General features: G+C 35.2%; 1 protein-coding gene across 1 annotated transcript; it reads right to left on the bottom strand.

Annotated features, from left to right (window-relative positions):
- Positions 334 to 12,716, bottom strand: LOC109328622. Its single transcript, XM_019562176.1, has 10 exons — positions 12,248 to 12,716; positions 11,497 to 11,564; positions 10,964 to 11,034; positions 10,558 to 10,836; positions 9,937 to 10,100; positions 9,795 to 9,850; positions 9,433 to 9,485; positions 9,229 to 9,349; positions 8,052 to 8,149; positions 334 to 630 (listed from the first exon to the last, which is right to left on the bottom strand). Exons 1-10 carry the CDS (start codon positions 12,562 to 12,564, stop codon positions 559 to 561), a joined length of 1,299 nt encoding a protein of 432 aa, XP_019417721.1. The 5' UTR covers positions 12,565 to 12,716; the 3' UTR covers positions 334 to 558.

Genomic DNA, 16,620 nt, shown 5'->3' on the forward strand with positions numbered 1-16,620 from the left:
CCCTTTAAGTGTGTTTTACCTTACTAGTACCCAACAGGTGCATCACTTATTACACTTGCCAACTATTTCGTCTTGTATATCACTAAAATAAAGAATGGATTATTTGGAGTTTGCAATCACCCATTCACAGTAGTGTGGTAGACAACCACCAAAAGTAAAGATATGATGTGATTTTATACTATCAACCAATCATGCATTACGATTATTTGAGGTAATTTTCATTGGAGTTGTATATTTTTATTGACATGAGTATATAATTAGATAGTGATGTAAAAAAACTTTTACACTTAGAATTGGCCAAAATTAAACCTAAAAATATAAAACTTTCTTATGTAACATTCTCAATGACATTAATATATGAACAAATTACTAAGAATGAGTCCTCATGTACATAAAGGTGCAATCAAATAGAGCTATCAAATTCCAATGCCAAAATACAGTGTACAACATATCTTCTTCATTCATTAAGATGCAAGCCATGCAAGGGAAAAAATATATTAGAAGACAACTACCATTGCTCACAACATTGATTTTGTAGAGATCAAACATAAAAATAGGCTAAAGAAGGAAGTTATCTATCATATGGTAAACAACATCAGCACCATCGGAATTCAACCAGTAGGTTTTCACCTGAGCAAGACAAAATAAGTTTAAAAATTAGAATAAGTAACAAGGAACACCAAGCTGAAGCTGTGGTCATTCTCTTCTAAAAGGTTTGACATAGAGGTTGGTGAAAACCATCCATATATGATTCAAAACATTTAGATTTATTTATTCCTACATCAACAAGCAACAACAACCAAGTCTTCATCTTATTAGGTAAGATTAGCTATATGGACCGAACGACACCATAATACTCTATCATAAATCATGTTAGATTTATTTATTCATCTTCAACCAAATGTGTAAAAGACTCAATCAGCATTGCATATTGCCCCACGAGAACCCACCAAAACACATTTAGTTAGATTGTATTGGAGAATATCCTATTTGGAGAACTCACCAAAGATTTTGTCAATTCAAATGACCAATTCGCCAATATCTTCACCAAGTCTTTGAGAGATCCTCGATTAGCTATATTTGTCACAGACTTGGTGCATATGGCCCATATGTTCCAAGTTTAAGGGGAATGTTGGAAACTATGTAAATAATATCTAGAATTATTGTATAGGCTAACCAAATCATATAATTAAGTAAATATCTTCTGTATATATTATATTTGCTCTATAAAAGCAAGCGCCCATTGTGTATATGAGACATAGGGAATCCATTACGGCTCTCTTTTCTCTCTATGATTTGTTTGGATGATAGAATTGGAATTTTAGTTCAATTTTAATTTCACTTCCAATTCTGACAACCAGAATAAGCTTAGAATCATAAACTTTATTTGAGTTGTGCAAAGAATCAGAGAGTAGAATTATAATTCTACTGTTACCTAGTGTTCAGTTATCCCTTTTTTTTTGGAGGAAACTTGAGTGGAAGACTAGATAGTCAACTGCAGAGAGCGGAGCATAACGGTCGAACCCAAAAACACTATAGCGGATAGCGGGATGACCGCTATAACTAAAAATATAAGTAATTTATATTCTAAACATATAAATACACAAAGAAAAAATTAAAATAGACAAAATTATATGTTAAACCCTCCACATATAAATATACCAAAGAACATAAAAATATAAGCAATTCATTAAAATCAGAAAGTGTTGAACATGTAAAGAGAGAAAACGAAAAGAAATTCATAGAAGGGAAGGGGCAGAGGGGAAGGGGAAGGGGCAGAGGGGAAAGGGGAAGGGGAGAGGGAAAAGGGGGAAAGGAAAGGGGCATAGGAAAAAATGGGGAGAGGATTTCATGTATTCTGCTGCAGAAAGAGGAAAAGAAGGAGAACATGAAGTTTCACATTAGGAGAGAAGAACAGGGAGGATAAATTACCCAAAACCCTGAAAAAACCTTGCCATGTATTAAAAAATAAGGGCAAAAATGATTTTTTCCTCTTTAAAAACTAGGGTTCCACACAGCCTTGTTGCCACGTATTCAAAAATAAGGGCAAAATGGGCATTTCCCATTTAAAAATTAGGGTTCCATTGCTAACTTTGTTGGAGCGGGTTCTGACCCGCGATTTGGCCCGAGAGGTCACTGCTTTCTGACCTGCGACAAGCGCGACTGCCATCCGTGCCGCTACACTCCCCTCCGTCGTGGTGGAGGACCGACAACCACCACAACACCGCTATCCCAGCACGATAGCGCGCTATTGCTACTTAGGTGGGAGATATCCCTTTTTTGGAAGCTATTCTTCGTCTTCATAATTTCTTCAATTATTGCTCTTTCTGGTTTGCATTATTCTGCTTGCTCCTGGAATTTTCACTTTTTCAGAAAGTTAAATAATAGTGAAGATAGTGAACTTCAGTCCCTTTTGGCGTTACTTCATTCTGCTCCTTTTCACTCTAATCTTGACATAGAATCTGGAATTCATGCAAATCCTACTTTCAGTTTCTCATGCATTCCTCCATAAGGGAGACATTTACCTCATTACCTGGGTTAAACCACTTTGGAATTCTAAAGATCCTTCTAAGTCTAAAGTTTTGATTTGGACAGCTTTAATCAACAATGATGTTTCAGGTTAGACGATCTTGTCTGATATTGTACATCATTTATATCTCAATAGACCAACCTGTGTTTCTTCGGAATGATCTCTTTTATATTTGTGGGGAGCATTGGATATGTCCTAGTTCATTGGATCAGTTACAACAAATTTGTTTCCAAGATTTTCGTTAGAAGGAAGGCAAAATCTTGTCAGTGTATTGTTTGTGGGGTTTTGTGGTCTTCTTTGTTGGAAAAGAATACTAGAATTTCAAAGGGTTTTTCCTCAAGTCTGAATTTGTTGGAGGATATAATTGTTTTCATGGTCTCTTTCTGGTGTTTAGCATATAGGCTCTTCAAGGGTATCAGTTTTTAAGATTTGATTGGCAGAGGGACTAAAACCTCTCTTCAGTAAGTAGTTTTGAGGAGTTTCCACTGTCCTTTTCTTCATCTTTTTGTTTTAATTTGTTGAGGATTTCGTATCCTACAATATGTTGCACTTCTATCTCTTTCTTTCTCCAACAAAATTTCTTCTTTTGTCACAAAAGAATTCAGAAATCTTTCTTAAAATCTTTCACTGGCCGTTCACTATGCTCTAAGAATAACCATTTTCACTCTGTTAATCATCATCCCATTATGTGAAAAACACTAAGTACGTTTCATTAAAGGTTAAGTTACTTAATTCTTGGCTCGATATTCCTAAATCTAATATCCTAGTTTTCCACCTCTCTACCTTATATCATTGTCATCATATGAACTAAATTCGATTCCTAGAAGTAACACTTATTGGGAGGGACAATCACACACTCCGAAAGGGATTACAATTACTTCTTTACCCATAGAGTGAGGAAATACATTTGTAGTACCCAAAAAATATCATCAATGTTATGTAGAAAAAGTACATTTTCTTCAATAATAGTCACTAACTCATGTTAGAACTTGGTTTGTTGAAAGTCTTTAGTGAGAACTTTTGAGTGTGAAATCCAAAAAACTCAGAAGTCCCACATAGAAGAGTTTTGAAAAAACAACTCAGAAGTCCTATAGTGAAGATATGATGAACTTGAAAAAAATCTTATGTTATAAATAGAGGCTTTCTCCCCTCATTATAACTCAATCCAAGTTCAATGCGCTTTCATTCAACTTTTGTTTTCCTCTCTCATATTTTCCGTCGATGCATTTCCGGAAAACTTCTCCCTCTTTATTTCCATGGAACTAAGAATTGGCACAAACAGCCAAATTGTGGGAATTTCGAGAACTAACACTACTAGTCAGTATTGATGGAAAATGAAAATGCAAAGTGTCAAGATAGTAGTATTAGATTGCCTATGTTTTGATGAAGGCAAGGATTTAGTCAAAGCTAGATAACTCAACAAATCAACATGTCAATGACTCAAGAGTTTCATGTCTAGACTAGAGTCATCATTAGTAGTCTTGGATATGTGTCTTAGTTATTGAATCTAGGTTAGGTAAACTTATATGCAAATCCCACAAATCCTAAAAATAATCATATCATTTACATGAGACATGTCATCTAAGTTATTATATGTTAATGCATTAATCATACATGTTATTTGTGCATCTTAAGCATAACATAATATTAAAACATGTACAGTTGATAAGCATAACATATATGTAGTTTACCATTTAATCGCTTAGCTGAAAAATATGTCAGTTAATCGATTAAGCAAGGCGTTAATCGATTAACGTGAAATCTGTTTTAACAGATAACTGAAAAACAGATTTCAGTTATTCTCAACAGTCCGTTAATCGATTAAAAGGGCACTTAATCGATTAACTAGACGTCTAACAGCTTTTCTATATAAACTGTGTTTTTACACCATGTTTTATGCATTCATTCATTCATTTTTAGAATTGCTAAGTTGCATATTTTTCGTGCTCATTGTATGTCATATAGGCAAAGAGAAATGCATGTGAAATAGTGAGAAATAGTATCATGCTTAGGGATTAAAATGTTATCTCATTGCATGTGATTAAATGTGTTCATCATTCTATCTTTTCTTGCATGATTCTTGCATTTCTTTTAGAGATTTTGTATGATAGAAATTACATGTTTCTGTATAATTCTGAACTCATACATATTGTTAATTTGTGAGATTTGTATAGGGTTTATAGTTGGATTTTAATTGTAATATTTGAGTCATATTGTGCTTCATTATACTCTGTTTTTGTGTTGGTTTGTGATAAGGAAAGCCGTCTCTTGGTGTCTTACCACTAATAAGATTCAGTGAGTCTTCACCAAGACTCAGAGGTCTTGAGTTTAAAACATATTCTTGGCTGGGGCTAGATCGTAGGAAAGGTTTTCATAGGCGATTAGAGTAGTCAAACCAAGCTAGGGGTTCTAGGAATTCAAGAATGGAGCATCTACGATCTTGTAATTGGAAGTGCATATGCAATATACATTCTTTTCCATTTTAGTGAAGAAAATTTCCCGAGATCGGAAGGGGAGGACTGAATGTAGTTTTGGAGTGGACCGCAAAACGAACCAGGATAAAAATCCTTATTGCAGGCTTTTTCTTACCCTTTATCTCTTTAATTTTCAAGTTGTTTAATTGCCTATTTTAACTAATATTTTGAATTCTGTAATTCTGCCATATAGAGGTTAATAATGTTCAAATATATTTGTTGTATCGTTTCTGTAATATTGGTGAGTGGCTATGCAAACAAGCCTTTCAACAACTGTCTGTTTTGTGCAACTTAATTGATTAAGTCAGTGCTTTAATCGATTAACGGGACGTTTTTTCAGAATAGGGCTTTGGTGCGAAAAGCAGTATTTGAGAACCGCGACACTTATTCAACCCTCTTCTAGGTATGTTCTTTCCACTGATACCTAACAGAAAAGAATTGACATGTGTGGCCATATTATGGTAGGTGTATTCGAGATCGGTTTATATAGTGTAGTAAGAATTCGATAACAGAGATCTGAGCTGTTTTATCGTGGGGACGGCGTGGTTGATAATCTATTTGCACAATTTGGGCAGTGCCACGAAAAGTCTTAAAGAGAATGACTTGGTTGTGACTCAACCAGTAATTATTATTTCGTGTCATTTAAAATTGTTGCAAACTATGATAACAACAATTTTTAAGACATTTCTACTGCAATGATATTTATAGATAATATTACTGGACCGAACAACTTTGACCTGAACAAACCATTTCGGTTTGATGAGACAAATTTCAAATTGTGGCAACAATAAGATGGAAATTTTCCTCACTATGAGAAAAGTTGCTCACGTTCTGAAAATCGGTATCCCAGTGTTGCTGGAAAAAGTTAAAAAGGGAAAAAAAAATATAAACTAGTTATTGAAATAGCTATCTGGAATGAACATAATTATTTGTGTAAGAATTTCATTCTGAATGAGTTGTCTGATAATCTCTATGCTTACTATAGTCTATACAAGTCTGCCAAATTAATTTGGTATGCACTTGAAAATAAATATAGTACTGAGGAAGCTGAGACTAAAAAATATGTTGTTAGTTGTTATCTCAAGTATCATTTGACTAATGATAAATCAGTAGAGTTTGAGTCCAATGAAATACATAGAATTGCTCCCGAAATCATTTTTTGATGGTATGTCCCCAGAGAGTTAAACTCACAAAGCATATAATTTGTATTCATTGAGTATGCTATAAACAGCAAGACGTACAGGTTTTATGACCTTATCGCAAAAGTAATCATTGAATCTAACGATGATGATTTCAATGAAAACGAATTTCTCTTTTAAATTGAGGAATAGTGGAAGAATATCAACTAGTCACATACTTGTGATTAGAGATAATGATAAAAGAAAATGAAACGTTTGAAATAAAACCTGGAAGAAGAAAGAGAGCAACAACTGCTAGAGAGTATAGACCTGGTCTATATATTAGAGGAGAATCCATCAGCTTTGCAAGAAGTTTTGCAGAGATTCCTCTATGGGAAAAATCGATATCAGTTGTATTGATCCACTGTGATAGTACCACGACTAATACAAAAATTGAGAACCACTTTTATAACAGTAAGAAACGATAAATTCGTCATAAACAAAACACCATTAGAGAGTTATTTTGTATATGAGTTGTTAGAGTGGATCATGTGCGCACTAAGAATAACATCCTTTGACGAAAGGATTAGCTAGAGAGAAAGTCCATAATACTTCTAAGTGTATGAGACTATTGCCCTTAGAACGAGAATCACTCATGATGGTAACCTGACCTAACTGACTGGAAATCCCAAGAAATAGGTTCGATGAGTAATAACAACTTATGAAGTGATATGAGAATGAACATGATATAAAATTATGAGAAGCATGATTCTGCATCATATATAAGGATGAGTTAAACTCTTAATGAGATCTATACTCTAATTGGAATGGAGTACCTAGGCTACATGAGTACTCTTGATAGACTCACATATGTGAATGTGGAAGTTGGGGCTACTTCCTATGAAATTTGGGGGCATAAATTTAAAGAGTGTTCCCTATATTGGGATAGACGTGCATGACCTTTAACGCACGAGCTTTACAGAATACACCTTTTAAAAAGTTTTGTGTGGTTTGATGCTGGAGATAGAGTTCAAGACTATGAGTTATTCTAGTAAAATCTGGATCTTACTCGCTATCCAAAGGTTCAAGTCGCATGACACATTTATTTATGCACAATCTTATTGAGGCCACATAAATTCTCGGAAATCATTTATTAATTTCAAGTGAGGATGTTGGAACTAGGTTTGTTGAAAACCATTATTGAAAAATTTTGGGTGTGAAATCTAAAAAACTCGCAAATCCCACATAGAAGAAGAGTTTTGAAAAAAATAACTCTCAAGTCTCACATTGGAGAGATAAGAACTTGGAAAAAACCTCGTGTTATCAATAGAGGTCTTATCCCCTCTTTATAGCTCGCCCTAAGTTCAATGCGCTTTCATTCAACTTTTTCTTTTTCCCTCATATTTTTTCACCGATGCATTTCCGGCAAATTTCTCCCCATTTCTTTTTGTGACACTAAAAATTAGCACAGGCAGCTAAGTTGTGGGAATTTCAAGAACTGATACTGGTAGTCAGTATTAAGGGGAAAAAATTGGCACGGATAGCTATATTGTGGGAATTTCAAGAATTAGTACCGGTAGCCATATTGTTGTAGGTGAATTCGAGATCGGTTTTTATAGTGTAGTAAGAATTCGATAACAGAGAACTGAGCTGTTTTATCCTATGGACGATATGGTTGATAGTCTGCTTGCACAATTTGGACAGTGTCACGAAACATCTTAAAGAGAGCGATCTGATCATGACTCAGTCAATAAGTATTGTAAGTATTATTTCGTGTCATTTATAATTATTGGAAGATATGGTAATAACAACTCATCATGCTTATACATTTTAATCAAAATTCGAATGAAAAATGCTGTTGATAATACAGATTCAAAAGGAATAACATCACAGAAGTTTTACAGGAAAGCTTTTAGATATCAAGATTACCTGAATTGTACTGTGAGCAATTAACCTCTGTTTACTTTTCTGAAAGCTAACGTCCACACGCTTCCAAGGAACCTGAGTGAGACCCCTTATCATCTCCTCTACATAAAGGTAGAACAAGTAAAAAGTTAAAAAATAAACCAGAAAAGTAGAAACTTGAAACAAGTCTGAGGATCAAAAGAAACAGGTACAAATTCCAATATATTTAGGTGAGACACAGAGGAGTCGCAGCTAGCAGTTTAAGTTGCACATTTTCTAGTAGTATAATTATTCTATTCATCTATTGCTACAGCATCTTCAGTGATGGTTAACCTCAGCGCAATTATAAGGTTGCTTTTCTTTTGACATGAAGGTCTTGGGTTCAAATCTTGCATACAGTCAGGGTATGGTTGTTTATAGCTACCCTCCCCATATCTCACTAGGTGAGAGTCTCGTACCCTAGACGGCTCTTATTTATAGTATATTTGGTGCAACTAACTTCAATATATCCCACTGAGATAATTTTAGAATGTAACTGTTAAAAAATTAAATAGAATTTTCTGCAATAAATACATTAAGCATGATAAATTATGAAAAGGAAACAAATTCTTCATAAAAAGCTTCCGAATCATGTAACAATATTAGTCTTAAGGGATTAGGATCAACAGTCTAAGAACACTGTGGATGACATTTTGCAAGAGAGGTAGAAAATGACACTGTAAATCAACATTATATCATAAATTGATAAAACCTTCAAAAAAAAAAGGAGAGAACCTACTAATTCAAATGTTTGGCCTCCAACATTAGACGATGCTTAATTCTGAATGTCATCCACAGTTTCCTTAGACTGTTGATCCTAATCCCTTAAGTTTAGGGATTGATAAATCTTCGCATGTATATAAATATTTTATCCAATATTCATCAAATATCAAGTTATTCACTCAATTCAATAAGTAGGAATGATTTGTTTGCCAAATATGCGGAGAAAAATACCTTTGTCCTACTCTTGATCCTATAAAGAAAAAAGGTCCCATAGTGTCTAAAGTTCTATGGCAATTCTATTGTCTATATATGTTATGAAAAATACTCATCTAAGGCAGTATATGGTGTTATTTCTTTTTGCAAGAGAAGTAGAAAATGACACTGTAAATCAACATTATGTTATAAATTGATAAAACCTTCTGAAAAATAAGGAGATAACCTTCTAATTCAACTGTTTGGCCTATAACATTAGATGATGCTTTATTGTGAATGGCATCCACAGTGTCTCCTTCAATATAAACAATATGTGGATATTTTGCATCAATTACAAGAAGATTGGACTGGCACAAAAGAAAGAGCAGAATTTAGTCTCTGAAAGCCAAGTAAAAAGTATGAAGGTAGACTATTATCAGAAACCCTATACCTTTGGAAGTTCATGTTGACGACGAATTGATGAGGTACGCCAACCAACCATATCTTCGGGCAAAGTCAAGAAATAACAGAACATGAAATCTATTTCTCTATCTGCACCATCTGTGACAGTTTATGGTTTCAGGAAAAATACTAATTTACTAGCCAAGATGATATTTGGAACATAGCTGTCTACGAATTCTTTATAATGCACATGAAAGCTGCATCTACTAATTTTGACATTAATGGTTGACTCTATATTCATTGGGGCTTCCGAAAATTTGCAAATTAGAAAACATAGAAAATGTATTATTATTTAAAACCCAAATTATCGATGAAAAATATTATTCAAAACCAAAATTAAGAAAAGGATACGATCGTAATTTGCATTGGCATATGCCACCCGACGCTTGAACGCACGTAAAGCTGACCTGCACCGTTACAAACAATTATGTTGGCTACAATACAGAAATTAAAATTGAATAACATAAATGACAGTTGAGACAATAATACTAACATAAATTTTAAATCATCAGAGTCATCAACCATTCGCAGGAGCAGAGGAGGCTTTCCATCATCGTTGTCCATGAGGAAGAGATGCTTCCCAGATCTCCCTGCGACCAGATGTGCAGTTTGGGATGCACTTCTCTCAAGGAAAGGAAGACCACAAAGAAACGGAAGCTGCAAAAACAAAATGAAAAAAATAGTTAAAGCGAAAACATTGCATTTCTAGTGTGTACTTCTGGCCAATATAAAATCATTTAGAAAAATAGTTTCTGGTTATGAGTATATCATACCAAAATTAAGCACTCAAATATAAGCAATAAACCAAACTCTTAAAATAGAAACATAGTTGAGCCTAAACTGACCATAAGAAGTTTAAATATCAGAAGATAAACCAGAATAATACTAATTTCCAGTTGATAGCAATTAAAATCATATGGATCAAATAATTTTTCAGAATTTCAGTTAAGTAACTTCTGGAAAACAAAATTGAACTACGCTTAACAAAATGCCCTCAAAACTTTTTTTGTCAAACAAAATTGAAATGCCAAAACAATTTAAGTAGGTAAGACAAATGAAACTATGGACAACTGAAGTAGCTAAGTGACACAGCCCCAAAGAACACTCAAGCTACCTGTCTATTTCCCCTTGAACCAAGATGTGGTGTTGCAAATGTTATGAAGTTCACTGGCTCTAAGCCAGCAATTTTGGCTTCATTACGCTGTTCAAGGAATTGCTTTGAATATTCTGTCTTCTCTTCACTGGAGTAGTTTCTGGTTGTACCTAAAGGTTCCAATGTAGAAGAATACTCATAAAGTCTCCCAATAGCATATCTAGCCACCAAGCCCCCTAAAGAATGTGCCACAAAGGATATCTTCTGTACCTCTGGCCAACGTCTAATAACAGATAGAACCTGCATACGTATAAGTCCAAATGGAAGACTTAGTTGCAAAGTCAACAATGTAAGTGAATGTTCCGGGAAATACGAGAGCTTAAGATATGTGCAGATGAAAAAGATCATATTATTATTACCAAAATACCTCTTCGGCTAGCCTCTCACCCATCGTATCAACACCATCAAATGTCAATTTTGAAGAATTGCATTCACTGCCTGTCCACAAAATATCAACCAAAGTGAAATAAATGATGTGCTTTGTAAATGCCAGGGATAATAAAAGTGAAGTATTCAAGCACATGGCAATTTCAGGGCAAGAATCAGAAGAATATTAAAGCAGGACGATTTGATATTGAAGAAATAAAAAGGAAACCCCAATTGGTAATTTTTTTGTGATCAGACAATCTAGTTTATTTGTATAGGATGTTATATATGACGTAAATGACGGGGTAAAACGAAGACAATTCATCCAAAGTCCAAACAAAGAACCAAACAAGAACCTCCAAACTATCCATTCATGATCCCAATACATTAACAAAGATCACAAACCTAACAATAAAATGAAAAATCCACTGATACGATTGTTTTTCAAATCCCACTAAATTATCAACAATCTTCAAATGCAAACTTGCACAATCAAAGGAGCACTTAAATTTTACAGGATTTAGGAACGCTTACGGTGTACAACAACTTTATCCGGAAGCTTCTTCACAAACTGCTCTGCTGCATATCTCCAATCCGAAGCACTGAAGAACCAAGTACATCTCGCCCCAGTTAACCAATAAACCAAACTCTTAAAATAGAAACAAAGTTGGAGTCTTAAAATTGACATATAACAAAAACAATAAAAATTACTACATTTATTCTAGACTAACAACAATTACTACCGATGCTACTTATAGTGTGTTCCATAACAAATCCAATGAACTTATAAGGTAGTCAACTAATTTACTCGACTAAAAATAAGCTATATGATTGTGTTTGGTAAATGGGCTTAATTTCAATAAGCTACTCAAATTTGATATAAACAAGTTGAGGTAGCTTATTATGAGCTTTAGGAGCTTATTTCCTTTGCAAATATCATGCACCTTATCACCTATTCTTACCAAACAGTTCTAATTCAATCACTTAGCTTATTAGCTCTAAACTTTCGACTCCTAGCTTATAAGAGTTTAGCTAGTTGTGTCAAACAAAGCTAACCTTATTCCACTAGGAAATGTTGGCTACATGAATGGAAAGACTTCATAATGTTATATCGCACATTAAGTTTACAAATTATAGATTCCTATTTTAAACAAAAATTGAAATTAAATAAACATTTATACTTATCAAATTGAGATTTTTCATTTCTCAATCACTAAACCAAAGAGATAAATTCAAAATACACGAATTCATTCAATCTAATTATGACATGTAAAAAAACAGTTACCTCCCAATTATACCATTAACCATAATAACAAGATGATAAGGTACGGGCTTAACGGTTGCAGCATCGAAAAATTCCTCGCCGCCGCTGTCAGCCTCCACCTTGAGACGGTGGTTCTTGAAGCAACCGCAGCGAATTCGGCGGAGCACTACCATTTCAACGGAATTGAAGGACAACTTGGGCCCCACCGCGAAGCTGGGTCTGAACCAAGATCGTGGATCGAAGCAGAAACGAGCACCGAAGAGTGAGGACCGGGTCGGGTTTGGATCGGGTATCGGGGCTTTGGGTCGAAGCACAAAGCTTGGGTCGGAGGCAAGCATGAAAAATAAAAGTATAGTTTAGAAGGAAAATTTTGAAGGAGTTGGAGTGAATTGCTGAAAAGTAAGATTCTGAGACATTAAGATGAGTTTATAACATTTTGATTAGTCAATGGCTGTAAATGTCAAAGGATTAATATATTTGGTTAGAACAATGTTTTTAATGGAAATTCAACATTGCCTACTACAAAGTCTAAATAAATACTTCAATTATTTTGGGTCGTTTCAGAATAATCTCTTATACAGGGGAGAGAGACTCAAATTTCAATTTTGTCTGCCCAACAATTCAGTTGCACAAGTGAAAGTCAACTTTAGATTCAATTATTATTAAAATGTGTTTAGTATTATTTTTTTTTGGAGAAATTAAACTATTATGATATTTTTTATAAACAAAATTACATGACAGTGTAAGAGTTTTATATATTATCAATAATCATTCATTATTCATATTTAATATTATTGACTCTTCAAAAGAAATAATATAAATGAATGGTAGATGATGTATTAATTGTATATAAATCTATATATCAACAATTGTTAAGTGTCAAAGTTATCATAACTTTACTATCAATTTTGTGGCACTCTCACTCTTCACTTAACCCAAATTGTTGGTTATATGCTCATAAGTTATTAAATAGCAAAATATCACATTTGAAGTGTTTGTGCTAAAATATGAGGAATGACAAAAAATTTAGTTTTCGGACAAAGATCACTAAGGCTCAGCATAGGAACCAAGCTCAGCGAATCAGACATTGACTGATATTTACGTTCGGCGCAAATGCCATGCTGAGCAGATTTAATTATGAAAGTCAACAATTAGCCACGACCATAGATACGCCAAGCAGTACTGTCATGCCCAGCAGAAGAAGGAGGTGCGTCCAACACCAATATGTACCCCCAGCGTAAGGTGATGCGCTAAAAGGTCGAGTCTAGTTACATAAAGTGATGCGCTTAATGTCAGGCGATGCAATGAGCATGGGAGCCAGATTTCAGGTACTATTAAATGAGTTTAAGTTAGGTTTATAAAACATACTTCGGTCAATACACTTGTAAAATAATATATTCTTAGTTTTTAGGCAAACTTAGCTTCCTTAGTGGTGTAGAATCAAGGTGTGAGTATTAGATAAACTAATTCATACTTATTGGAATGGTAAATTATCATCCATAAGTTATATTTTCTCTTACTCTTGATTGTATTTAGTTACCATGAGTAGATAAATTCCCTATCATTGGGATTGAATGTAATATGAGTTTGATGTATGTATACTGATTCAATTTTATACTAATTTGTTATGTTTTGATTCTTTTGATTTGTGTATGTGTTTAATGCTTACTTTAGTTTTGATCGTCTTATTGTATGATTTCTAAACGAATATATTGGAGAAATCTTTGTTGTAAATTCTAATTTTATGCAACTCATCAACTTGGTATAATTACTAGACATAGATTTATATCAATTTGTCACTTCATGCATATTGTTGTCCCGACTGCCAGACATAAAGCTAATTCAATAATTTAATAACTCTCAAACTTGTTAACATACACTACTAGACATAGAGGTATGTCTATCAGTTCGTATATCTTCATCTTATTAATTTAGTTGCTAGACATATAGTTAGTTTGATGAGCTACTAATATGACAAAGATATTGGTGATCAGTATATTTGAGGTGTTGCATTTAACTCAATATCATATACATAGACTACTAGACAAAGATGTATGATTTTGTGAGACATAATTCTTTATCTCGTGTGTAAAGTTACTAGACATAAACTTTTTCCATCCCGGTTACATACGACTAGTCAAAGAGCATCTCATGGTCGACCATGATGGTCCATTTGGCCGACCATGTATTCCATGTTAGTTAGGCTACCTTGTCCCCTGACCGACCAAGATCCAGGGATGGCCGAACAAGGAGCTTAACCCCAGACCTTTCATCCTAGATGATTGGATGGGTCCATTCATAAAGTACCTCCTACATGGCACTCCGCAACCGATAATAAAGAGTGTAAGAGTTTCCTCCGATATTGCTCTTGAGACACCCTGGCCCAAGGGTCCTTATACCGTCAAGGCTTTTCTAATCTTCTCCTCAAATGCCTCGGCCCCAATAGGGCACAATAAGTCCTCCAAAAAGTCCATGAAGGGAGTTGTAGACACCACCTCAGTGCAGCTTCCTTGGCCAATAACATACTACGGTCCGAGTATTATTGGCCTACCATGGATAAAAATGCTTCACATCTGACCAAGAGATGTACCCAATGCTACTTGTTTGCTAATTTCAATTAAGCCCCACCCGAAGAGTTAACCACCACGTTGGCCCCATGATCATTTTGCTGATGGGGCATGGACATTCTGGGACCCTTTCCTCTAGCAGTCGACCAGGTGAAGTTTCTAATAGTGGCCATAGACTATATTACCAAGTGGATTGAGGCCGAAGCCTTGTCTACCATCACGTCGACCAACATCCAAAAATTCACTTGGAAAAATATCATTACTCGATTCGGCATTCCAGCGGCTATAGTGATTGTTATGGTACCTAGTTTTCCAACCGGAAGTTTCAAAAATTGTTGTCCGATTTACATATTAAACAACACTTCACATTTGTTGAGCATCCTCAAACAAACGGACAACCAGATGCAGCCAACAAGGTCATCTTAAGGGGAATCAAGAAAAGGCTAGACGAAGCCAAGGGAACTTGGTCAGATCAACTTCACCATGAAATCTAGGTCTACTAAACAACTCCATATTCCAGAAATGGTGAATCCCCTTCCAACCAGACATATGGTGTTGAGGCTATGATTCCGGTGAAAATAGGAGAACCAACATGGAGAGCTCTACACTTTAATAAGGAGACCAACCCAACCCTGATGAGGCACAACTTGGATTGGATCGTGGAAAAAAGAGACCGAGCCCGAATATGGGAGGCAGTCGTCAAAAGACGGACAACAGAAAAATATAACTCTTTGGTCGTCCCCAGAAACTTCGAGTATGGAGCTTTGGTCCTCTGCAAGGCGAACATTAGACGAGTTAAAGGGAATCTCACAAATCTCCAATTTGTTTATGCTTAAATATAGTGTCGACCCTTTGTCAGGTCAGACACCCTTTGTAACGGAAACATATATATCTGAAAGAGGTATTATTCATCTCATCTCTGCCACCAGAATTCGGTCCAATAATTAATACCCCTCAAGGTATGGACCATGTCCCCCTTTGATGGCAGTCAAATACCCCTCAAGGTGCGGATCATGTCTCCCGACAGTCAAATACCCCTCAAGGTGTGGATCATGTCCCACTTCGACGATGATCAAATACCCCTAAAAGAGCGGACCATGTCTCCCTTCGACGACAGCCAAGCAATCATCCCAAAGTTGAGGACCATGTCCCCCTTCGATGGCGGTCAAAAATCACCCAGGGCACAAATCTTGTCTCTCTAACTAGTGGTCCAACTTCAAATATTCCTCAAGGTGCGGACCATGTCCCCATTCGATGACAGATAAATATTCACCCAAGGCATGGACTTTGTTCCCCTTGGGTAGATCCACATTCAGGCCACTTAACTTGGTCAGACTAAGATTTAACATAGAAAATATCACCACATCCAATTTCGAATCATTATTCTCCCCGATCAACATTACTTTGTGCAAATTCAGATAATTGTTGCTTCTATTACCAACTAGATTTAGTTATGGCTTCTTCTAGTCCAGGTCATCTCGTACATACTCCAATTCGTCAAATTATTCTTGACCAAGGCTACCTTGCCCAAGGCTCAAGTAGTCGTGCAAATTACTATTTTCAATCAAATTCGCCTTATTTAGTTACTAGGTTAATCCCTTCTTAGAGTAACATGTCGCTTAATACCAACAAGGACACTCAATGTCGAACTGCTCAACCTCTGGATAATACAGCTCGAAATCTCAACTGAAGTGTTTAAACCCGACCAACACTATTTAAATAATTACTCAAAAACATCATGATCGTTCAAGACATCTTTAATGGTTAGTATTACTTCTAGCAAAAGACCTCGCTATACCAGATTGTTAACAGTGAGAAGCACACAAA

Source organism: Lupinus angustifolius, chromosome LG15 (genome assembly GCF_001865875.1).
Source record: "Lupinus angustifolius cultivar Tanjil chromosome LG15, LupAngTanjil_v1.0, whole genome shotgun sequence".
In the NCBI taxonomy this organism is placed as follows: domain Eukaryota; kingdom Viridiplantae; phylum Streptophyta; class Magnoliopsida; order Fabales; family Fabaceae; genus Lupinus; species Lupinus angustifolius.

Excerpts from the sequence above, each read along its gene's own strand:
- LOC109328622 (XM_019562176.1), bottom strand. The coding sequence starts at position 12,564 with ATGCTTGCCTCCGACCCAAGCTTTGTGCTTCGACCCAAAGCCCCGATA. Across the intron at positions 9,851-9,936 it reads TCTGATGATTTAAAATTTAT|GTCAGCTTTACGTGCGTTCA; the intron begins GTTAGTATTATT and ends GTAACGGTGCAG. Across the intron at positions 8,150-9,228 it reads CCAAACAGTTGAATTAGAAG|AGGAGATGATAAGGGGTCTC; the intron begins GTTATCTCCTTA and ends ACCTTTATGTAG.